Raw genomic sequence first — 24,765 nt, 5'->3', positions numbered from 1 at the left:
TGGTTTGTCCTGGTCCATTTCAATAAGCAGGTTAAACAAACTCAGATTCAAATCCTCAACTCTAAATTGATCTAACCTAAGATCAGGAACTCTAAGTTTTAAGTTTATCAATGGTTGCTATGAATTAGTTCAATAAACTCTAAGTAGGTCCACTCAGATTTGAACACGTACACAACAAGTATGAAAAGGCATTATCAGTGGAACCCCGATTCAACGAGTCACCATGACAACAAACCAACAAATATATTTTAGGCTTAGAAAACTTAGAATTTTCAGTAAACCTGCTTCTTGAAACATACCTCTGGAAGTCTTAGGTGTACAGAGTAAAGTGGAATAGTGATAACAAAGTCCCCTGTGGTGCTCCTTTGCTGCTGACTTCCTGATTACACAGCTGACCCTCCAACCCCACAAACTGTGGTCCATTTGTCAGATCATCTTTATCCAGGTAATTGTCGAGGCCTCCTCCCAGAAGTTAGGACATAGCAAATCCAGCTGAATAATTTAAAATGCACTGGAGAAAAAAAAGAACACGATACTCACACTGCTGTCTGAAAATGAGAGTGAGTTTAATGAAGCGGGTAAATAGGGCCATCTTTAACTCTAATTCTCAGATAAAAGGCAAATTGCAGGCGGTAATGATTGTTGCTTCTTTGCTAACTTTTGTGGTTCAAAATAAGCCTCCCCGTAACACTTTCATGTTGTTGGATGTCAGGCCAACAACATGAAGACAATAAGGACTGGTGGTTTTTCTTGTTCCCCGAACCGGGCAGGAGGTCACAGCACAGGAACGGAAAACATCTGACGAAGGTCCTTATTGTCGGGTGTTTTCCACCAGGCCCTAAGACAACAATTAGCAAACCGCTGTCAGAAAATTCAGCTTGGAGAAGCTGATACTGCACAACTAAAGGTCTATTCGATGCTTCCCTTTAACAATAAGATTATTTAAAAAGCTGTGTTTCAGCAGCTACACACCTTCCTAACAATGACCAGCGATGTTACCACACCACAGGGACTGTCCTTGCCACTGGACTGGATGGACACTTCTATCTGTCAGTAGGTAACTTTACTTCAAAGTCCACACAAATCAAATGTGGCGTTCCCCAAGGGTCCGTGTTCTGGCCCCTCACACAGCTGTACCTTACAATGTCAGCAGGTGACTATAAACTCATTCAAGCCATGAGTTTCATAGTAGAAATCAACACATTGATGTGCCAAATTTTTTCTTCCGCTAGATCAAAACAAACTGAAGTAATAGTTTTTGGATCAAAGAAAGAATGTTTAAAGGTAAGCAAACAGCTTCAGCAAGAACAGCTAGAAACCACCAATCAGATTCAACATCTTGGTGTAAAATTTAAGTTGAATTAAATCAACATTAAAACTTTATTTGCTTAAGGTGACCTTGGTCTGTGTTATCTAAACATCATTAGTTTAAGCCTGTAAGCCAATTTCCCTTCATTTTATTTTCGATAAAGTGTATTAATCATTTTTATAATTTATCTATAATCTCAATTATTTTACTCTCTTTATTCTTTTGCACTTATTAATTATTTAGTAACATTTATGCCACTGCAACACACTTTTTCTGTCTTGTTTTGGTTTTTTTCAAGTTTGAATTGTCTTGCTATTAAAATATGCTATAGTAAAATAAATCTGTTTTGCCTTGGAGTTGCTCTGCAGTTAAAAAAGAAAAAGATGAGCAAAGTCCCTCATTTGGCTAGCTGGTTGATAACTTACTAGAAGGTGGGGGCAGCAGCATTGTAGCTATCAATGCATAGCAGGGGTGTGCCCATTTAACTACTCAAAGTGAAATACTCCTTCACTTTGTGTTATCAGCTGGGTGTGAAGTATGTGAAATCGTGGGCGTTGAACTGCTGTGTCACAGCACCCACAGAAAACAATGTACCGGCTTGGGCTGACTGTCAGCGATTACTGTAAGATTGAGGGATAGCTTCCTCCTGGAAGGAGGGAAACTGTCATGAATGACATGCACACATCGGGGAAGCTGAAACTGTTTTTAGCAACACTGAGAAATGTGATAAAAAAATTGTCTTATGTCTCACATAGAGTGACAGCTATATTCTTTGTGATCAAAGCATTACCCCAGTGCAAGTTGTGGGACTATGCAGGTGGAAACATGTCGTCTAGATGGAAAAATCAATGAATAAAACATAATTTGAAGATGCTGACTTGTTTTTGAGCAAAGGATTATCTTGCAGGGTTATTTTAGTTATTACCTTTTCAAGCTAAATTATATTCGATTGTATTTAAATGAATAAAAGGACAAACTTTTGTTGCTTTACTCTATGAAATGTTTGTCTTTTTTAATCATTTACACTATATTGGAATTTAAACACGTTATACAGTGCATTTGGAGTCAAGATTATTTAAAAGTGGTGAAACAGCCCCAGTTTTATTCAGATAGGAATCCCAAAATCCAATGAATCCAAGAAGGGATCATTTTGTGGCACTTTTTCTGTTTTGAATATTGTTTTTAGTGCGTATCTTATTTTGGAGAGTGGCTATTTAAAATCCATCTACCAATCTCTTGTCTTCTACTTATAATCTAACTTCAGTTGTGAAACCATCTCCTTGAGGGGTGTTGAGAATATTTCAAAGTTCTTCCAACAAGTCCTAAACCTGTCCTGGGATCTCTTCTGGTGTTAATGCTCCCATTAAAACTCCTAAAGAATGTTACCCTGAAGGTACGGTCTAGAAGACTCACCTTAGAGAAGAGCAACAGAGGCTTTAATCCGATGTTTGTGTCAGGATCTTGATGTTTTTAGCCATGATCCAATTTTCATGGCCAAGTATGACTTTAATTGGCTGATAGAATCGGGTATAACTGTGACTATTATGCATGTACAGCGATTCCCTGATTCTTTTGAAAATACTTTATACTGCCAAGTTTGAAAAGAAAATATAATTAGATACAGAATAACGTCATGCTGAAATTGTGGAATATACACAAAAGAAGCAATATCCACATCAATGGCATATGTTTTTATCTTTTAGTTATCAAATTGAGATAATGATTAATGAAATGAACTTCAAGCTGCTTTGAAGATCTTAAAAGGCACCACATCAATCACAAGGTTCTTAGGAATGGGTCTGTTTCCTTAATTCTACTAAAGGAAGCAGTGTAATGCATTTTCATGGGGCACATATATTAGTTTAAATCATATCTCTTCATATACTTCAAAGACAGTTGTTGCCAGTGCCAGTGCAGCCATGCCAAAGACCAAAACTTCCTGTAAAACCCGACATAAAAGGAAGCTCTTCAAAGAAAAGAAGCTCTATGATAACATCTCCACCATCCGAATATCACACTAACCATTTCTATTCAAAGTACCCCAGCAATCTGCAAACAATCATTCCTTCTCATATAACTAGTACGCAGTATCAAGGACAGTGATGTACAGCTGGGATGTTTTTCTTATTTCACAAATGTCAACGTATTCCTTGAAGTGACAACAGACAATGCTATCCACATATTACAAATGTTTCAGTTTCACAATCAAACCATGATGCAATAATGTAATTTCAGTATTATAGATATATGTTCACTCCTCCACACACACACAGCCCTCCCACTCAGTTTTACCACCTGTGAAAAAAAGGAAACCAAAGGATTAAAGTGCATCATGATTTTTAGTTATCGCATATAAGCAGCTATCAGCACTCTGAAATGAGTTGGCAAAGAAAACCACATTTTTCCCATTTTTTAGGGCCCTTGGTTCTTGATTTTATAACAGTTGTTTTGTTTTTGTTAACTAACAGGCAAATACAGAGCTTTATAGAATCAACACTTCTACAAAATATAACTTTGATGTACAACAGCATAACCAATGGCAAACCACCCCCCCCCCCCAAAAGAAATACAATTGTGTTTGAAAAAGTCCTGATATAATATTTTATCTTACTTGTATCAATAATAAGGCATGACATCATCTAATGTAAATGTCCGTACTTGGAAACTACATAGATGACTTTCTTCCTATCTTGTGACTTATCAATTAAACAACATAAAAACATCTTATATGAGTTGTAAGGAAGGAAGTGTATTTCAGGACACCAAGTTATAACATACTACTGCATAAGGATGGGGGGGGTGTTCCTTTTTTCATGTCACCTTGTTCTTTTATTTTATTCCATTGTTACAAATCAACTGATCATGTCAATGCTTCATGTAGCCAAGTGATCGAATAGGTATTAATTCAATTAGTCAAAGACAGGTCAACCTGTTATAAATTGGAGCCCCTCAAAGCACTCGGCATCTGAGAAAGACTGACTCTTCATTGATGCAGAGAAAGCACCTGCATAGCTTAACATGATATTAAGTACCGGTAATAGATAGCATAGATTCTTTACTGTTTGAGTAAAGTGTGCTTATAAAGTGTCTGAAAGTTGTGATGCTAATGCTAGAGCAGGACATTATTAGGTTTAATCCAATGAAAGGCTGCCACATTGTACAGCATTAGATGAAAGGTAAGAAAGTGTGCATCATTTTGCCACAATGCTGTGTGCACAGTGCTGGCTTAGTGGTTAGAAAGCAGGGCATTTGTATCCTGAAGATGCCACAATGCTTGTAAACTTGAAACTCAGACAGTCAATGGCTATTCCACAGCTTAAACACTAGTTTGAGGAAAACTTAATATCACTGTGCAGATTAGGTTCTAATAGAGCCACCTTTCTCAAAGTTGAGTAGAAACAATCGCTCTGCTTTTCATCACCGCGTACTGATTGGAGAAAGTTGGCGTGTTTACTGGAGAGGTGTGCCACATTTAAGGTAGGTGCTTCCTGGTGGGGTAAGGCAATAGTAGCTCTACGTAGACCTGCCATGGCCATTTGTTTTTCCAAAATAGTTACAAGCTCAAAAATTTTGATCTTGCATTATATAGGCCCCTTAGCTCAAGCATGTCCTTGTAAGAGTGTGCAGCCCACTGGACTTAAAGGGGAATGCCGGTTTTTATTTTTTTATTTTATGTTTTTACATCGTTCCCTTGATTTTCCATTATTACATCTTGTTCTACTCACCCATATGAGTTTTGTGTCAGTTGGAGCTCTTCTGAAGATATTCCTTTAGGTTATATCCAAGTAAGGTCTTCCTTATGGGAAAGGACTTAAAGGCACAAACTAAACTGTTCATAATTTATCATTGATGGTACGCCAGCATTCATAACATGTAGGCGAATCACTGTCCCCCAGACATCCATGGTTATATTTTTTTGTATTTATATGGGCATAATGTAAAAAACCCGGCATTCCCCTTTAAGTTAAATTATTCTCCCACTATGAGAAAGTTAGGAGTTGTTGTTGTCAAAAGTTATATTGATGTGTTTAGAATAAGGAAATGTGTACTTTCCTAATAAGCTAACAGGAAAGTGAATCCTGAGTATATTTTTGTGTACATATTAATGCCAATATTATAGACTACACTCACAACTGTCATTTAAAATGCCAGAACTAATTATACATCTGGTTTACAAATTTGGTATAAATGCAGCGTAGTCCGAAATGTTTCATACCTTTGGGCAATGTTTAAATGATGTTTTTTTATGAAATAAATCATAATATTGTTTAAGTATGGCCAATTCAGATTGAGAGCTTGACCGGATAGGAGGCAGCCAAATATTATGATGATGGTAAGAAGACCTCAAAGATTTGAATGATATAACTAAATCGATAGTAATCGATAGTAAATAGATTCAAAAATACCAGTGGACAGAAATGAAATGCTGGTCAGAAAATAGAAGAAAATGTCTGACTGCTGTAAGGTCATGAAAGTTTTTTTTTCCCACAGATTATTGTAAAGGTTTGAAATACTTTTTAACAGGCCATTTATCCAATGAACTCTTGTAGAATAGAAATCCCAGAGCTAGATGACAGCCCAACAGATTTGCGTTCACAAGCAGACCATTATTGTGATGATCCTGGCACCTTTAGGCTGTTTTTTTTCTTTGTTGCTCTCCTCTGCTTTGCTCCACCCTGTTCTTATTAGCTCTCATCATATCCACCTGTTCCTGCTGCTATTTAAGCCTCTGGCCCCCAGCCTTTGGCGCCAGATCATTTAAGCTTCTTATCGAGAGTACAGTAACTCTACTGTTACCTGTGTTTAGTTCTGCCAGTTCCTGATCTGTTTCTGCCCTCGGTCTTCTGAGTTTTCGACCGCACCTGTTTGCTCTGTTTGCCTGTTCTGTGTTTTCTGGACTGTTACCTGGATTGTACCTGCTGCCGACCTTGGACCTGTCTTCTTCCCATGCGTGCTCTTGGCTGCTGAAGGAAGCTGCTCCTCTTCTCTCCTGGATGTCTGGCGCCAGCTCAGTAAAAAGCAAAGAAATTCCACTTATATATAGTAACTCCTTGAAGTCTGCTTCCACAGCTGTGTGAGACGAGAGGGTGTAGTGGGAAAAGTGGGAAACTTTTCACCCCAGTTAAATAAATGGAGATCAATGGATTTCACTCAGTTAGGACTTTATTTTATCTTTGCAAAGACAGAATATTTCATCATACGGCCCCTTATTGCATGGTAATCAGCCCTGTTCTGAACTGGGCAGCGTTTGTTCCCCCTTACTTGCAATAATGAAAAGTAGTCAGAGTAAAAACAACTTACAGACACTTTTGTTAAACAGTAACATGTTATGAATAAACATTGAGAAATAATCTGGCTTGTTATGGGAATAAGTATGTCTTTTCTACAAACATCCCTCACTCAGACATTGTGAAACTGACTGAGTAAAAAAAATCTGTAAGTAAATAGCATACATCAATATATGAAATAATTGAAATCTTAATTTAAAATTTAAATCTGACCAAAGAGGGAAAGAAAACAGTAAACATAACAACAGCAGAAAGAAGACAACAGACATTCAAAGTAAACATCAAGAAAAAGCTTCCAGAGCAGAGGGAATCCACATAACATGTAGCTATCCATGTGTGTATGTCGATTAAACAATATTATTCAGGGTGGAATATACAATATCCGAAGCTGACGCTTAGTATTTAGTATTAGTATGTAAACATGAACACATTCTGCCCACTTTATTTCTTGTTGTTGACTTATGAATCTTAACAGAGACAACTAACTCCCTTTGTAGGCCAACCACCCTGTATGGATCATGGCTCTCATTGGATTTGATTTTAGTTCTTCTAAACATCTGTGTCAATGAAAATTTTAAATCACCCAATCGTGAAAAGGTATTCATAAAATAAAAATGTTACTTTGCACTAAGCTTATTTAATTTTTTCTGAAATCAACTTTTGTTATAAAAAGAAGGGAGTCTTACTTTTTCCCAGCCTTACAGATATCATTGCTGGTTATGTATGTACTTTTATTAATTCAAAAAATTCCTCCCAATGAGGCTTGTTTGCCAGATTTAAAGGAGTACCCCATTTTTTTTATTTTTTATTTTGGCCCCTTGATTTTACGTTATTACATCATTTTCTACTCACCAATATGAGTTTTGTGTCATTTGGAGCTGTTCTGAAGATATTTCATTAGATTATATCCAAGTAACGTCTTCCTATGGGCAAGGAGTTGAAGGCACAAACTGAACTGTTCATAATTTATAATTTATGGTACGCCAGCATTCATAACATGTAGGCGAATCACTGTCCCCAAGACATCCGCGGTTATATTTCTTAAATTTATATTTTTAAAAACAAAGCGGAGTGTGTATGACATCATCCGCACACGCCGGCTACCATTCATGCATCCTGTCTGCTGAACTGCAGCTAGTTTTACTCGCATGCCTAGTGCTATTACCACAGATGATCTCGCTCTCCAAATGGAATTAAACGATTCAGATTAGCTAGCTGAATGAATAGAATGGTTAAAGCGTAGCCGCCTGTGGCCCAGGCTGCCTGTCACAACTCCAGTCTGGCGCGCGGATGACGTCATACACACTCCGCTTTTAAAAAAAATATATAAATATAAAAAATATAACCGTGGATGTCTGGGGGACAGTGATTCACCTACATGTTAAGAATGCTGGCGTACCATAAATGATAAATTATGAACAGTTCAGTTTGTGCCTTCAAGTCGTTGCCCATAGGAAGACGTTACATGACACAAAACTCATATGGGTGAGTAGAACATGAATTAATAACGTAAAATCAAGGGCCAAATGTAAAAAAACGGCATTCCCCTTTAAGGTACCATTTAAAAAAATACCAACCTTTAGTCAAAAATGAAACACTTTTTGTTTTTCATTAAGCCCACTGTTATTTGAAAAAATGTCTTAATTATCTGTAACAGGAAAGTTATCATACTTAACAGAAAGAAGTTATAATCTCTACCTCCGTGTAATTAGTCTGTGATGTGTTTTTCAAATTTAATTAAGTCAATGAAGTAAATTACCTTTTTAAAAATCTTGTAATCTATTGAATATGGCTGCATATTGGTTGAAATGCAAGTCTAACAAAGAATATGGGTGTAGATTTCAACAAAAAAAATCATAATTATTAAGAAAAAGATGCAGTGGCAGAAGTCCAGAAAGTACGCAACATTGCTAAAACAACTTGCTCATCTTTTTTAAATCATTAAATCAAAATTTCCAGTCTCTTCCACTGGGACGGCTGTGTAAATTCCTGCATCAATACGTGACACTGCTTCTATAAACATTTGTGAAATAATGGCTCGTCATCAGGAGCTCAGTGAATTCTGCTATTACCCTGACAGGATGCCACCTTTATGATAAGTCCAGTTGTGAATTTCCTCTCTTTTAAATACCTTGCAGTCATTTGTGGGTGTTATTATAAAAAGTACTGTGGGTAAAATCCCAACGCTGGTCAGGAGATAAGGTGAACCATCCTCTAACAATTGCTGAGTCAATAGGCTCCTCCAGCCACCATTTCTATTAGGAACTGACAAAGGTGAGTCACCTCTGACCATTTATACTTCCCAAGTGGATGTTGGGATATTCTGCCCAGCTGTGGGCTTTCCCAAATCAAATGGTGGGGCGTCTTGATGGGGCTTTAACATCAGCATTTCACGCAAATCTTTCAGTGAATAGCACTTAAAAAAAGAAAAAAAAAAAAGAAATATCAGTAAAACCTAGAGAACCATTCGTGTCGTTGGCCGAGAAATGTCCCAAACCCCCCATCTGGTCCCTGTGTCTTTTTCTCAAGTCCTGTAAGTCCTTTAACATCACAGTGAAAAATTAAAGGACTAAGGGGCTGGTTATACTCCTGTTGCAGTGAGCTTGTCGCAGGTATGACGCAGATATTTTTGATTTATGCCCAATTTTGAAGCGTGGTCTGCGCTATGTTACTTCACGACATAACACAAGAAGGACAATCATTAACTACCTGTAGGTCTAGATACGGCCGAGGCAGTGAGGAAGTTGAAAAACGCAAAGGGCAAGTTTGTTCGACAACTGAGGGACATGAGGGCAAACAAAATTGGGGATCCAGGTGGAAAAAAGGTCCCAGCGTTCAAGCGCACCTCGCTCTTCTAGCTGGTCCAACTTCATGTGTCGTTTTTCACAATGGCGGTCATACAAACAAAACAAGCCGGTAAGATACCAAACAGGAAATACACATAGTGTAGAGCAGATGTATAATTGACCAATCAGAGACCTGCTGTCTGCGGTCACCTACAATTTATAAAAGGTGCACCAGAGTCTCTGCAGAAGAGGTGGGGGCATATCTGAGTTAACTGCAACACACACGCAGACGACCTGGTTTTGGGTATAAATCAGCCTTTAGTTTCAGCAATCTTGAGTATGTTAAGTGTTTGGACATGCATCCTTTTATTTAATGCTATGGGTGAAAGGTGGGTTACATCCTGGACAGTCCATCAGTGGGTGAGACCGTAACCATGGACGTACAATGTCACACCTGAGGGCAATTTAGAGATGCCAATCAACCTAGCAGTCATGTTTTTTGGACTGCGGGAGGAAGCTGGAGTATCCAGAGAGAACCCCAGGCATTGAACCTAAACCGCACCACTGTGCAGCCCAAATTTGAAAATGACTCACTTTTATTTTAGCTGTCCAGACTCCAAAGGTTTGGAGAAAAGAAAATGTCCCTTCACTTGCTTTTTTGTCTTTTAGAATCTACCACTTAACTAATAAAATTGTTTGCTTTTGGTTTTTTTGCACGAATTCAAAGTCATGAATTGGACATTTATAAGGCTGATTTACTATCCGCATTTTTATTTGTTAAAAAGCATTTTTTCCCCCCAAGAAACTCCATCTTTAGGGCAACTGTGCTTGTTCTTGGGCAGTTGGAGAAAATAGGAAACTTTTATGACTTTCACTGCATCAGCTGACCCTGCTGATGTGACACAACCTGGAGGCAGATGGGGGGAATGTGCAGCATTAACACCGATTCAGCATCTATGCTCTCGGCAAGTGGTATCCAAGCAACCACAGATGTAAACACAGCAAGTATGGACTGGAACACTTGAAAATGAGGAAAAGAAAAACATTAAAGTGGAAGTTCCACTATTTCCCATGTGGGCCGTATGTATCTGACCTTGTAAACATGCAAGAAACGCTGCAGAGAAAGAACATTATGTCCCAAGATTCCTCATTAAGTCAGGAGCGAAAGAATGTGTGGAATCAACAGAGACAGAGAGGAGACGGCTTGTGCTTACACAAGTGACGTTCATCTGATGTAAGACGCTATCTCAGAGAGCTTCTAGAGAGCGTAACCACAGCGCAGGCTGGGTGTGTATCAGTGTGTGTCTGTTTGGCTTGTGTGGTATAGTCCTTGTAGCTCTGGTGCGACTGCCGTGCAGTTCCATAGATACGGTTGCTATGTTTACACCAAGCCTCACCTTTGGTAATGCAAACAAAAAAGTGATCCTGGGATTTTTAGCACAAATGTCAGGGGTAGCCCAGACAGGTAGCTCTGTCATGCACACAGGCCACCTTATTGTGAAACAACAAGGAATTTCCTTCTGAAGAACAGTGTGACTGAAGAAATAGAAAATTCACATCAGGGACATGTTTGAAATTCCAACTAAAAGAAATCCTTGAGGCATTTTAGGTTTTGTTTTTTTTCTATTTAGTTGTGTAAAGCATGACTATGTGGGTAACTCCAGAAAAGCGCAGTCGGGTTCAGAAGAAGGAAAGTGGAGAATACCCCCACCTCCAATCTGTCCCCTGTTTTCTTTAATGTAAAGATCACCTTGTTACAGTGGAGCTACTGTAAGAGTGATTCTAAAACACCCCTCTCTCCGTTTAATGCTTGAATTTATTGTCTTTCTATAACTAATACTCTTTTTTTTTATAAAGATAGCATAGATTTAAGCAGTTTGTCCTCTAGAGAGACTAATAGATTTTGAGTGTAGGGGCAGCGTCCCTCGCTGTTAACGCCAATATGGACCAATTCATGGTCAACCCTGGTGTTTAAAGCATAATGTTAAATAGAAAAATTCAGAAAAATCTACCCCTTGATTGGAGTACATTTGTTCAGTGGGGAAAACACCCAGATAACGCCCTTTGACAACATTCCATTTGGCACATAAATTAAATCAATACTCAGGGAAATTGCAGAAGTTATCTTCTAGTTCATATTTTTATAAAACTGATGAGTTCATTCTATTAATAATCTATCATCTTCTCTTGTGTATATATACATATGTATATGATAAGATAGAGGGGAGCTTTTTATGACAGAAGTTTGAGCTGAACCAAGACTTCTGTTTGCTTTACTACAAAGCACACAGCCGGGGAAGACAGGAGAAATGTAAACACATGGAGTTTTCTTAAGTCTTCTGGGACTTTAACTGGAAACATACGCTTTGGCTTTGTGACCCACATTAAAAATTTTTTTACCAACTATTTTATTTCAGGTGGTTTTTACCAAATTGTTTGAAAAAAAGCACCTTAAATCCATTGGAGTACTGTGGAGGGTCTGTGATGCTGTGGGTCTTTTTTCCTTTTCCAAAAACCCAGGGAATTTTTGAATCTTAGGCATCCTCAACTTTTTTTAAATTTGAAAATATTAAAAAAAGTATACATATGTTTAATTTCACATGTTTTCTTTGTTCTTTGTCTCCTTTTTTTATCGCATTCAGAAACCAAACTATGCAACCATGGTAAACTGACTGCAAGAGGCACTGCTTCTGCTGTACATATAGCAATTTTCACACACACAAAAAAGAATACATATAGAAAACATACGTTTGTACTAAAAGAAGGTTAATCTGCATGAACACAATGCCAAAAACACGTTTGCGCATTTATATTTTGAACCGCAAAAAAAGGAGGAAAAATTTTTTTTTTGTATTACGTTTCATCACAAAAATACCTGACATTTTTATTTTTTTTGACACTGCTCAAATGATGGATAATGAGCATAAATTGAGAGAAGTTGTGTATCGAAAAGGGAAAAATATCATTTTTAGGAGTTTTTTTTCTATTATCCCAAATATAAAGAGAGAATAAAACCAAATTCAAATTTCTACTCAACTGTTTCAACAACTTTAATTTTCCATCCATTATCTTTTTATTATCAGTAATACATGTTTGGAAAAATCCCTCAATCAAAAGCTACACATGCCATGCATGCAACATGAAGATTACATATTGATTTCAGTAAAAAATTCAAATAAAAAGAAAAATCCACTGTATGATAAAGCATGGTGGGAAATCATGCGGCTGTGGATTATTCCTACTTTGTCTGTGTGAATTTTAAAACGTTCTGCATTTTGTTTGAATGCTTTTAAATTTGGCCAATTAGGAAAAATTATGCTGTGCTGCACTTTGGTCAGCCACTTGAAACACATAATTTCCCCAGAGCACGAAGGGAATTCTTCAATAGTCAGTCAGGGGCTGTCTTTGCCTCTCATTCGTGCCCATTGTGTCTCATTCACTGACATATGGCCCCTGTGCAACACGTAGGACAGGTAAAAAATAGGTGTCTAATAGGAAACTACAGGTTTTCATTCTGAGTCTCTATTGGAGAGTGGGGGGGATTTTTCGCTCAAAAGCACAGCTCCGATGTGATTTCCCTTCTGCTGTTTCTAAGTCAGTCGGAAATCCCCACACAGGCTCCTCCCAAAGCTCACAAAAGGCTGCCTCCGCTCCGCAGACGCACACATCTGCCCTGACCTTCCTGCGCGCAGCACAGACGCACCGCTTTTACAGACATCATGGACATCCACTCTATGCGCGGACAAATGGATTATAATTCTGTTCTCATGGAGCCCAAGCATGGGAAAATGCTGCCCGGACAGGAGGAGCGGCTGGACAGCGGTGTGGATTCGATGCAGGACGACGAGATTTTGAAGGAGTTTGAAGACATGAGCGTGAGCGCTGGGGAGGAGCGCACGGAGGAGTACGAGCGCTGGAGGGAAGCGGTGACCGAGGACGGAGACACGTAAGTGGGATTTGTTCGGATTATTTCATCTGTTATCCCCCCTTCTCTTATTTTTCCTGCAAAACTGCATTTTTTTTTATTTCTTTTTGCAACGTGCATGCATGCTTTTAAAGGAGCTCAGAAATGCAACATTTTCAAAGACGCGCACTAGAGGGTTAAATGTTGCACAGATGTAGAAGTTTTAAAGAACCAAAGCAGAAGTGCATGCAAAGGTGCATTTGAGAGTGTTTGCAGTGCGGCTGTGCGCAGTCTGGGCGGTGCTAAAGTCCGCTCTGCGCATTCAGGAAAGTCCCTGGCCCCCTGCCAGGAACTGATAAAGCATCAGATGTGTCAAGCCACAACTGGTGGAAATAACCCGACAAAACTCCACTGTTGCGAAACGCTCCGCTGCTTAGCCTTTGTTCTCTCTTACATGACTGAAACCACTTCCCCTCTGAGTAGTTTCTTTTTTTAAAAGCTCTATTTTAAAATTTTTTTCCCTCTTTCCCCCTACAGGCTGCTCCACTTGGCTATTATTCATGAAGCTACAGAACAAGCCCTTCACATGATCCAGTTATCCAGAAATCACTCTTATCTCAACAAACAGAACCATCAAAGACAGGTAACAGTCAACATCAAACCCCAGTAACACTAAGATCTAAATCCTCACATGTTTGAAGCATCATCTAAATAAATGTTTCCTCTTGTGTAGACTTCCCTCCACCTGGCCGTGATCACTGAGCAGCCCCAGGTAGTGGACAGGCTCCTGAAGGCCGGCGCTGACCCGCTGCTGGCCGACAACAGCGGCAACACAGCGCTCCACATTGCCTGCAAAAGAGGCTCCCTGGCCTGCTTTGGGGTCATCACTCAGAACTGCCAGCGCCACCTCACCTCCATCCTGTCCATCCCCAACTACAGTGGTAAGCATCATCCGCAGCTCATCCCTGCTTTTCACACACCATCATCATAAATTAAATTCAAAACTGAGATCCTCTCTTTTTTTTTAATTGCTTCCTCAGGACACAACTGTCTCCACTTGGCATCCATTAATGGTTACATTTCACTTGTGGAAAGCCTTGTTCGGCTGGGAGCAAACATCAATGCACAGGTACGTCTCTGACATGAAGCTTAATGATCTAAACCCACAAAAAAATAAAATAAACGCAAAAAGACGCAACAAAACAAAAACCCTAACTGTTTTTTTTTTTTACGGTTTTCCTGTAGGAACCCTGCAGCGGACGGACGGCGCTCCACCTAGCCGTTGATCTCCAGAACCCAAAGCTGGTTCGCTGCCTCCTCGAGCTTGGCGCTGAGGTCAACTGCCAGAACTACGGAGGCTTCACGCCGTACCACCTCACATACGGGCGCCAGAACGACGAGATCCGCTGCCAGCTGTATGAGCGGACGGCGTTTGAGCTCAGAGAGCTGCCCGACAGCGAGTCGGACGACAGCGACATGGAAGAGCTGCTGGAGGACGAGGTAATTATCCCCACCAGAGCGCCGCCAATCCCAACAGTAAAAAAAAAAAAAAAAATGACCTTCCAGGATTAAAGCTTTGTTTCTAACGAATTCTTTCTTTGCCTCTCTTCAGGTGTACGATGACATAAAGTTTGGGAAGTAGACAAAGCGGTTCACTGCTGGTGTGAACATCAAGCGAATGGGTTTGCTGAAGAACGGCTCCCAAGGGGGTAAAGAAGCATGTCATGAACACCCCCCACCACCACGGTTGGCCAACGGTTCGAGCCCGCAGGTGCTGGCCCCGGGACTGCAAACAGGAATGAAGATGGTGTCCAGTGAAGAATACTGGAAAACCACAGCGGCGACACTTCCACCTGCGCCACAATTGTTTAAAAATATAAATATATAAATATATTATTGTGTAAATACAAGATTTGTAACATATTGTAAATACAGAGATCCTATTTTTGTACTGAGTGTGAATTTAAACACTATTATGACAAAGTCAAAAAATAAAAAGTCTATGAATATGAGTGGTTGTGACTCGTGGTTATCCTGCTGAATTACCCTCCACATGAAACATGACTGTTTGATGACCTTTCCAAAACTTTACAACAAGCGTCGTTTCTAACAATGAGGCAGAAGTCGCTTAGTAAAGATGAAATGACAGAACAAAACAGAAAAGACCCGCCAGCCATGGTTGGAACAGTATGGGATTTCCTTTGTTGGGCGAGGTCAGCACGTCTGAGTCACCTCGCTGAAAAGTCCCTGGGCGGCACGCTGGAGGAACACGGCGTGCTCTCATACATTCCACGCTGACTGGCAGGCGAGGAACTGGCACTGCCAGATAGCTGCCCCGTGGAGGAAATGTTCTTTTTCAAATGTGGGAAAGAAAGCTGGGTGGGTTCACTGCTGTATCATAGCAACAGGGAAACTTTGCTCCAGTCTGGGAAGTACAAAGCTTCCTCTTTGAGATAAGCTGGAATTTCTTTAAGAGATGATTCAGTTCGCTGATGTTAGTTGCTTCCTTGTAGGATAGTGTTTCATAACTCCTGTGTAAAAATCCTTTTTTTTCAGGAACCAAATATAACGGGAATAAACCCACCAACTACATGGGAAGAGAAACTGATGTCATGAGGATGACGAAAGTTATCATTTCTGATCAGTGGATGACAGAATAGCTAAAGGAGAAGCTGAGCTTGATGCGTTCATTCACAAGAACCCTGAATCTCGCAGTAAAGAGAAGCCCATGTGTCAGGGCTTTAACTGCGTAGATTTCCTGTAAATAAGCTACTTCTGACATAATGGGGGTATAAAGGAATATAAATAGGTCAAATCAGAGGCGGTGTAGTAAAATAACCTTATTGCAACACCACAATGTAATCTGACCCTAGAGCCACAACAGGAAGCCCACACAGAGGGCTCATGTTTCCATTTCCACTTTCAGAAATGTCAAAAAATAAATATAAGCTATACCTTTGCATGATAAAACATTAAAATAGAGAACAATAAACAGGACAGAGGTTGTTTTTACTCCAAAAACTTGTTTAATTGTTGAATGAAATTGTTGGGGAGGAGGGAAAGAGGGATAAATGTACAGCAAACAAAGATAAACACCAGCCTCCTTCTGGGAACTGCGCTTCCCATCATGCTCTAGGTCAGTCAAACAGGTGGCATCTCTCTGCTCGCTCAGTCCCGCTCTGCCAAGGACATGAGGTGGGTGTCTACTTCAGACTCTGTCAGCATCCTGAAGGAGATATGAAAAGAATGGGAGAGCAGATGATATTTCTGAGAAGTGAACATTGTCTACAGGCTTTCCATACTTCGGACAGTACAGGGAAAAGTCTTCAAAATTCTAAGTTTTCCCTGGTTTTGTATTCAGCCTTCCTGAGTCAAACATCTATGGTTGCAGTTACACTTAATTTAAAGTAGTCCTTCTATCTTTATAATAAAATGTATGGGGAAAAAATTGCATGAAATTTTATTGTGTGTACCACCCTAAAGTCAGAACAGATGCACCTCTGCAAGTGCAGTCATTCATTTTCCCTCAAATAACTACAGAAGGTGCGGGATTATTGATTTGTAAAATAAAATCAAAATATAAAAAAGCACCAAGAGCTGCTAAGATGTTTCTGGCTTATAATCAGAAAAGGCCGTTGCTGTTCCTGCGTTACAGGATAAGAGAGGTAAAGGAAACAAACATTTCTCCACATAAAACGCTGAAGCCTTTTCATCCATTCAATCTGACAATTAGACTCCATTAGATTTATGCCAATAGTGGAGCCCCCCAACCTGTTCCTCAGGGACCCGTCTTGCATGTTCTAAGCTGGGCATACACTGTACGATTTTTTTTGCCATTTTCAGGTCAATTTTCCAGTCATGCAAGAATTTTTGGATGAAGCCGAGTTACAGACCCATCGCGTGTCCTACAAGCTGATCAGCGTCTCGCGACCACCTCCCGATCAGGAATCGTGAGGTGGGAAAAAATCGAATATGTTTGAAATTCGATCGACCATTCTAAGGTATTCCTGAACAAATCTTCTGTTGAAGCAGAGTTACAAGCGTCTACAAGCAGATTTGCCAGAACTCTGAGCACTGCGCATGTCCAAACAAGGGAGTGAACAAGTCTCTCGGCGCTGAACCCGACGAGTGGTTTCTGGACGCACGGTGTGAGCATGCAGATCACATCAGAGCGTCAGGCCGTACAGTGTAAGAACATACATCGTGAGCTGTGAAGTTTTAAACCCTGCAGTTTCGTTGTACAGTTTGAGCTGTAGCTGAGAACAACGATTAAAAATATCATACAGTGTATGCCCACCTGCTGAGGAGGTCATCTAACAGCCTGCACTGGAAGAGACACATCTGGACTTTAACAATCTAATCTTTAACAATCATCTGCTGCAGATGTTTTACCTGAACTTGGGGTCCTGTGTTGTCACAACGCCCACCTCCAGCTCAGAAGGCTTGAAGTCAATGGAAAGGACAGTTGAAAGACAAGAAATGGCCGTCTGCAATGGAGGGAAACATAAAGGTAGTTAAAGGTCAGGGGTCATCATTTTGCATGCAACAATGAGCAGTTATTACATCTGTAGTGCTTATCTGCTTCTTAAATTGGAATATGAGGGTTATATAATATGTTACAAGCAGGCAGGAAACCACCAGAAGTTATGCGGGTTGCTTTCACATTCAGGTTCTTTTCTTATCAAGCTCTGCTACATCAGCAAAACACAGCTTTACCTCAATCGTTTGCTCGAAGGTCCAGTCCAGTTTCTTTTTTACTTTCTTCTCCAGGAAGCTGGTTGCTTCGGTCTGCTTCACTCCGGCAGCAGTGGCCTTAAAACCGCAGTAATAACCAGCCGGGTCGCATTTATACACCTGGGGACCGTACTCCTCGTCTATGCCGATCACAATCATACCTGCAGATAAACGGGGAACCGTGGTCATTTCTCCGTGTAGCTTTGAACCTAAAATCTATTTAAGTGCAATGAGTGAGAAATGGACTCACAGCAGCCTAGCGGTCGCATCTCAGCATTCTGCGTGTAGACTTGTGAGATGTCAGCGATTCTCTTACACAACATGTCCACTGGGATCTCATAACCGTACTTGTACTGCCAGTTGGCTGCCTCGTAGCGAGCTCGCTGGACCTGAGACCTGCTGTCAGCTGTGGATCGCGTACGAGAGGTGGACAGGATAAAAAAAAAAAAAAATCATGCATTTTAAAAAAGGCAAAGAAAAATGCATTTAGTTTTAAGTAAATACAGGTTTTATATAGAAACAGTGAGCGCTAAGAGGTGAAAATATGATAGTTTTGCTCATTCTTTTGTTAAAATAAATGTCTATAAATCAAAATACATTAACAGGACACTTTACATGCTTTAAAGAGAGAAAACAGAGCTTTGCCCAGCTGTGTTGCCCCTCCCCCCAATTTGCTGCTATATATGGTGATGTCAGTGTGATTACCTAAACTGCAAGTCCCCTAAACCTCGTTATTTTCATAAGAAGCTTGGACATCCTTTACAAAGCACTTAAAACATGAACTATATGCATTTGGAATGGAAGCAAATGTCGACAAATGTTTCTGTTGTCTCCGTTATCGTGACAGCAGCGATTTTGTGAACCTCTACAAACTAGTTAAGAGCATCTATATACTTTGTCTGGAACCCGATCATGCCTGCCTACAAAGATGGCGTAAAAAGAAAACCGTTCTAGCTCGGTGTGGAACGGTTCACGAAATCCACGGTTCGGTTCGGTTCATGGTTTCGTGGTCACGGTTTTCGGTTCGGTATATGTTGATTGTTAGCCTGACATGTTGGTCGTGTTGCTGCTAGCATAGAACAAAAGGTGTTGCACAATGCTTGCACACTGTTGCACTTTTATCCACAACTTTCTTTCCGCCTTCATCGTAGGTCACTCTAAATGCAAAGCAATCCCATACAGCAGACCTATAAAGTGCTGCTGGTTATTATATAACCCTCATATTCCAAGTGACCTATAAAGTGCTCCTGGAACAGGAGTCTTCCAACTCCTGTTCTTTCCCACTCGCCATACCCACACAAAACTCCACAACAACTGATTTTTTTCTGCTACACCCGGCTACGCTGTTCGCTTCTTCTTCTTGTTTACTACTGGTGGTTGGATTTGGTCGCAGTACCGCCACCTTCTGCTCTGGAGTGTACACGCTTCGCCTATGAGAAAAAGGAGCAGCGCATGAACCGAACGAAACACACGCGAACCGAACCAAGAGAGTCGAACCGAACGTTCAGACTGTTTTCATAAACCGTTCCATCCCAGTTCTAGCAGAACAAATTTCTTACATCTCTAATGTTTTAATACATTAAACACAAATAAAAACAATACAAGCATTAAATCGGTTTTACCAAAGAAAATAGTACTATTTTATTCTTCTTCTTCCATTTAGAACATTGTGTCACTTTCCTTCTCTGTAGGCCCTTCTTGGGCTGGTTGTGAAGCGAACACAGAATGAAGCATTTTAACCAATTACTTGCAAAGCACATTCCTATTTTAGTAAACAAATCTAAATACGTTAATAACCTAATAAAATTATTTATCCAACACAGGAAATGTTTGAGATCATTTTATCATTTTAATTTAATACAACAAGCATGGGTGATTTATAACTATTACACTGGAAGTCATTTTTTTTTCCCTTACAGGTGTGCAGATAAATAGTTTTAGGATGAGCATACACTGTACAATATTTTTAATCACAGTTCTCAGCTACGGCTCAAACTGTACGATGAAACCTCGGGGTTTAAAAGTTCACAGGTCATGATACGCGTTTTTCAACGAGGCGATCCGATGCTCGCGCTGTACGTTCAAAAGGCACACATCAGGTTCAGCACTGAATTTTCTTTCCACAATTTCCTTTTTTGTGCAAAATTCCCAATCAAGATGAGTCAAATTTTCTTAACATAAGTGCATTTGTTCTTGTATTGAAGAGGAAAGCGAGACATGTTGCCAATGGAACAAGATAATTTACATTTGAAATAAGAAAAAAAATCTATTGAATTGTCTTATTTCAAGTGCATATTATCTAATTATCTTATTTTAAGTGTAAACATGCTCATTCCATTGGCAGATCATCTTATTTATCTACTCAAAGTAAGGGTAAATGCACTTAATTTAAGACATTTTTACTTATTTCTAGATCGTTTTTGCAGCGCAGGGTTGAACTAAATCAGTCAGTAGACTCGTGTAACTGTTTCAAAAGCCGGATAAGCTCACAATTTCCTCACGAGGGCCGACTCAACTTCAATAATACTTGTTTTCATCCAACCCGATTGGAAGGTGCTGGTGAAAGGCTAATGGGCCCTTGTTACCTCCTGTATTCTACCAGACGCCAAGAAGCTTGGCCAGATCCCAAAAAATTCTTGAACTAAAAAGAAATATCGTACAGTGTATGAAAACCTTTCGATGTGGGGTCAGTTACTTGAATTAACATATATAAGATACTAAAATCTTCTTAATATAACATCACTTAGGTCTCAGATAGTTGTAAATTGCACCAGAGAAAGTATAAAAGTAACCTGAGTTTTCTCTGGGTTTATGCAGAAAGGAGTATAAGTGGTATCCCTACCCTACCCTTTTGCTGTTCATTGTTGACCGTCATCATCCCACTTGGGAATTCCTCCACTGACTGAAAGATTTGCCCTTTTGAAAATATTTCTGGTTGCAAATAAAACCTTGGGTCTGACAAGCAGCTGACTAGGCCGCCTGCCTGACCAAACAGCCTGACTAATCAAGCAAATAACATCCCATTTTTAAACTTGTGTCACTATATAAGCTACAGGGAAATTCAGCTGGTGTTTAGTTTGATGTGAAAGCAAAAAGTACGACAAATAGATTTGATTGGTAACAGACAGGAGCCTCAATAATCAATAGATATTTTTTCATTTGGAATAAATAATACATATTTCTTCACAGTCTTAATCAAAACATGTTTTTAAAAAGTATTTCTTCATATGAATATCATAAAGTGACGTACCATTACATGCCCATCTTACTTTTTGCAGACACCTTTGCCTCCAAGTATTAGGGCAATAAGATAAACTATGAAATATGTCTTGGAGATCCAGGCGTATATAGAGAGGGACAAAGGTTTAAAAAGACTATTTACCTTAGCAACTGCTTTAAATAACTCTAAATGTGGTTTTGGCTTTGAAAAGTGTTACCTCACCCCCACCACAACAGTGTTATATTAAAACCTCCCTAAACACTCCCACAATCAGCTGTAATAATTCCCTAACAGTCATCAAACTCCTCACCTGTCATCCCAGACATTACACATCCAATGTTGTCTGTTATTCTGAAGAGGTGGGTCACTGTGGAAGCATCCAAAAGCTTATCCTGAAAAAAGAGGGGGGGAAAGTAAACAGTTATTGCTACCATTTTATCTGTAAATGCATCCCTCTTGCACCTCAAACACCCAAACTCACCGGTACTTTTTTCTGTGTTACGACGACTGCACAGTCCTTCCCTCGGACCGCTACTGATGTGAGACCACCTTGGTTTATAGCTTTAAAAGCATATTCTAAAGAAGATGAAAGGTAAACAAAAGCATACACGTTTATTAGGGAAAAAGCAAACTCCATGTCCAGGATTCAAGGAATTCAATAGTGTCTAACAGCTAGAAAATGTATCATATATATAACCCTATTGATTTCTGAAGGAAAAATTGAGATCTTACATTTTTTCATGAACACTAACTTTTACTGGGAGAAATTTCTGATTAAACTTTAATAATGCATAATAAACGTTCAAAATCAGGAGATTAAAGTAAATACTGAAAGATTAGTGTAAAAGTATCCCTATAAATACTAAAAAGGGACATTAAATTGACTAACAAGCTGCATCTATAATGAATCAGCTATCTTCACTGTAGTGCTAACTAAGCTAACTAGCCCAGCAGCTGCTCTTCTGGTTACATTTGATGTTTTGTTACACAATAGCGTCAGAAAGGGAGACAGAAAAATAGAAACACCGCTATTAAAAGAGTCCGGTTTACATTTATAAGTGACACTACTTTCACATTAGCGGGTGTAATTGTAGAGCCAGAACCGGCCTCAGCCAACCATGACAGAGCATTTAGCTAGCTAGCAAACAGCCGAGCCAGCGAGGCGCTTCTTTCTCAACGGCTCCAAATACTGACCGACTTGATAGAGTCTCCCCTCGGGAGAAAATATGGTGATGTGTCGATCGAACCCTGCACTGGAGCCTCGGGACATTCTGCGAGCTTAATTAGTTGTTTTTTCTGCCGAGAAGTTCGTCCCCAATGAATCTGCTAGTAGACTTCACTTCATGAACAATATTCCCACCCGGAAACTGATATGAAAGGTCGCAAACTTCTTCCGGTGCGAGAAGCCTGTCTCGTTACCATGGTGATTCAATATGTCGGAGTTGTTTAGTGTTTCTTGCAAAGAAAACTACATGATAGCTCACCATGTCTATATCTTTATAACTGAAATAAAGTATTATACTACAGTTGGTCATTATTGGCGTATACCTTATAAATACTCTCTATCTGCTTAGAGAGAGACTGGAAATGCCCTGAACCGGTCCCCAGAAACATAGGAAGGGCAACTCTACACACATCCTCAATTTCACAAAATCTAAATATTACATAAAACCAATAAAAGGGTGTTTTTAATGAAGAAATGCTTATGTTATTGCCTATTCTATCAGAGAAATGACAGCTGTACAACTACTGCATGAGTGAGGCCCTAGAGGTAATTGATCGAATAAACAAGGTGTGAAAATGATAGAAATAGCAGTTTTTGGCGGGTTTAATGGAAAGCTCAATACAGTTTGGAAGAGCTTGAGAAAGCGTGGACTGCAGAAAGAGTCAGAACTAAAAAAGAAAAAAATAAATAAATAACACCACCATACAAACAATGGCTGCAAATTGAACATAATGTATATCAAGTCAGTCCTAAACTAAGATATTTACCAAACTTTTGCTTCATAAACCAAGATCCTCTTTTGAGTTGAACTAAAATTTTCAATATCATTTTCAAATCATGTTTTCATAGTTTGCAGGAAGAACAAAGACATGTACCGTATTTGAAGGTTGCTGATGGTCAATTGTTCAATAATGTCTCTGTCTTCTTCCAGGAGATTTTAGAACTGGATTTAGATTCATGCTTTCTTCTATGGACAAGCTGATTTAATTTCCCAGCATCATGGTACCTGCTCAGGCTGCGAAAATAAGTTTACCTGTTTTAACGATCACTGGGCCGGATCTATCAAAGGTTTGCGTGTATTAAAACGTGAGCTATTTCACTGCGCACGCTAAAAAATGTACAAACTGATCTATCAACAGCGTGCTAAAAGGATTTGGTCTTTAAAACGTGCTAAATAGCGCCTCTTATCCATTTAGTACTTTTTCTGCAATGAATATGCAATATGGGGCGTTTACACGCAAAAGTGCGTCTTGTGGGAGGAGAACATGTAAATATATTAATTTAGCACTCGCAAAGTGATTTATCAAACCTGAAAGCAATTTTGCTAACGGTATCTGACTCTATATTTAACACGTTTCAAAAGAAGGTGCAAATGGTCTGTATGCGTAATTGCGCACACATGGCAGCGGTTATTGTCGCAAGAAGGAGACATGGAAATGAAGCAAGGAGACGCAGAGAACGCATTTTTTCACTCCGTGTGAATATTTCTGGAATGAACGAGGAAACGATCATCAAAACATATCGCTTATCCAGCATTGCCATTTTGGAGCTGTTGGGGGAACTCCGAATGGATTTGGAGCCAGCAACAAGGAGTACCAGATATCACAAAACTCCTTGCAACATTGCACTTTTTTGCATCTGGGATCTCCCAATCTCATTTTTCAGAAGTGCTGTCCGACGTTCTAAATGCCATGTTGCCCTGACGGAGAACCCCGACTTCCCACTTTTTTTTTTTTTTCTTTTTTTTTTTTTTAACTGCAGTGAAGTAGAAATTCAGCCACATACCACCTTAGGGAATAAAGGTTTTGGAGGGGGTGGGGGTGTCACTGTAAGATTAAAATTTCTTAATGCACTAGTTTGCACAAACTACAAACTACTTTGCCGCAAACCACAAAACGCGCAAAACCATCATTTAAATAGGGTGTCTCCAACAGTTTTGCACCTGCCACCAGTTACGCAATCGCTCTTGTTAAATCACCCGCAAACCATGGTTCAGCCCCTCGCGCAAAATTCCAGTTTGCGAGCGCAAATTACTGCACGCAAAATTGGATCTTGATAAATCCGGCCCACTGTGTTACATTTACAGAAGGGTGCAATGCCAGCAAGGTAATTTTGCTATTTTAGTTCCCAGTTTGATAAATTTCTACTAATCGGTTTTTACACCATTTTTAATCAGTTCGCAGTTACCGTAAGTGTTTTTGATGAAATATGAAGATGTATTATCATGAGAATCCTAAATGTCATGCATGATACATTGTTATTTTTACTCTTTGGCTCAGTGTGATCACTGATTATGATT

At 39.6% G+C, this 24,765-nt stretch overlaps 2 protein-coding genes across 2 annotated transcripts; one reads left to right on the top strand and one right to left on the bottom strand.

Annotated features, from left to right (window-relative positions):
- The first annotated feature begins 13,049 nt into the window (after positions 1-13,049).
- LOC119783503 (NF-kappa-B inhibitor alpha-like) lies at positions 13,050-15,299 on the top strand. The gene is made up of 6 exons (XM_038285065.1): positions 13,050-13,329; positions 13,825-13,930; positions 14,021-14,228; positions 14,328-14,416; positions 14,533-14,787; positions 14,900-15,299. Exons 1-6 carry the CDS (start codon positions 13,103-13,105, stop codon positions 14,927-14,929), a joined length of 915 nt encoding a protein of 304 aa, XP_038140993.1. The 5' UTR covers positions 13,050-13,102; the 3' UTR covers positions 14,930-15,299.
- Positions 15,300-16,290: 991 nt separating this feature from the next.
- On the bottom strand, positions 16,291-22,622 carry LOC119783504 (proteasome subunit alpha type-6). The gene is made up of 7 exons (XM_038285066.1): positions 22,436-22,622; positions 21,723-21,817; positions 21,552-21,633; positions 18,272-18,427; positions 18,004-18,182; positions 17,680-17,774; positions 16,291-16,513 (listed from the first exon to the last, which is right to left on the bottom strand). The coding sequence occupies exons 1-7, from the start codon at positions 22,509-22,511 to the stop codon at positions 16,456-16,458; spliced, it is 741 nt and encodes a 246-aa protein (XP_038140994.1). The 5' UTR covers positions 22,512-22,622; the 3' UTR covers positions 16,291-16,455.
- Between the last annotated feature and the right edge of the window lie 2,143 nt (positions 22,623-24,765).

This window comes from Cyprinodon tularosa, unplaced genomic scaffold, assembly GCF_016077235.1.
Source record: "Cyprinodon tularosa strain WSP-4 unplaced genomic scaffold, ASM1607723v1 ctg206, whole genome shotgun sequence".
Classification (NCBI taxonomy): Eukaryota; Metazoa; Chordata; class Actinopteri; order Cyprinodontiformes; family Cyprinodontidae; genus Cyprinodon; species Cyprinodon tularosa.
This window is presented reverse-complemented; position numbering and strand designations above follow the sequence as displayed.

Coding starts and splice junctions, on each gene's coding strand:
- LOC119783504 (XM_038285066.1), bottom strand. CDS start 22,511: ATGTCCCGAGGCTCCAGTGCAGGGTTCGATCGACACATCACCATATTT. Junction 18,428..21,551: donor TGTAATGTCTGGGATGACAG/GTGAGGAGTTTG, acceptor CGCGATCCACAG/CTGACAGCAGGTCTCAGGTC. Junction 17,775..18,003: donor CCTTCGAGCAAACGATTGAG/GTAAAGCTGTGT, acceptor CCTCCATTGCAG/ACGGCCATTTCTTGTCTTTC.
- LOC119783503 (XM_038285065.1), top strand. CDS start 13,103: ATGGACATCCACTCTATGCGCGGACAAATGGATTATAATTCTGTTCTC. Junction 13,931..14,020: donor AACAGAACCATCAAAGACAG/GTAACAGTCAAC, acceptor CCTCTTGTGTAG/ACTTCCCTCCACCTGGCCGT. Junction 14,229..14,327: donor GTCCATCCCCAACTACAGTG/GTAAGCATCATC, acceptor TTGCTTCCTCAG/GACACAACTGTCTCCACTTG.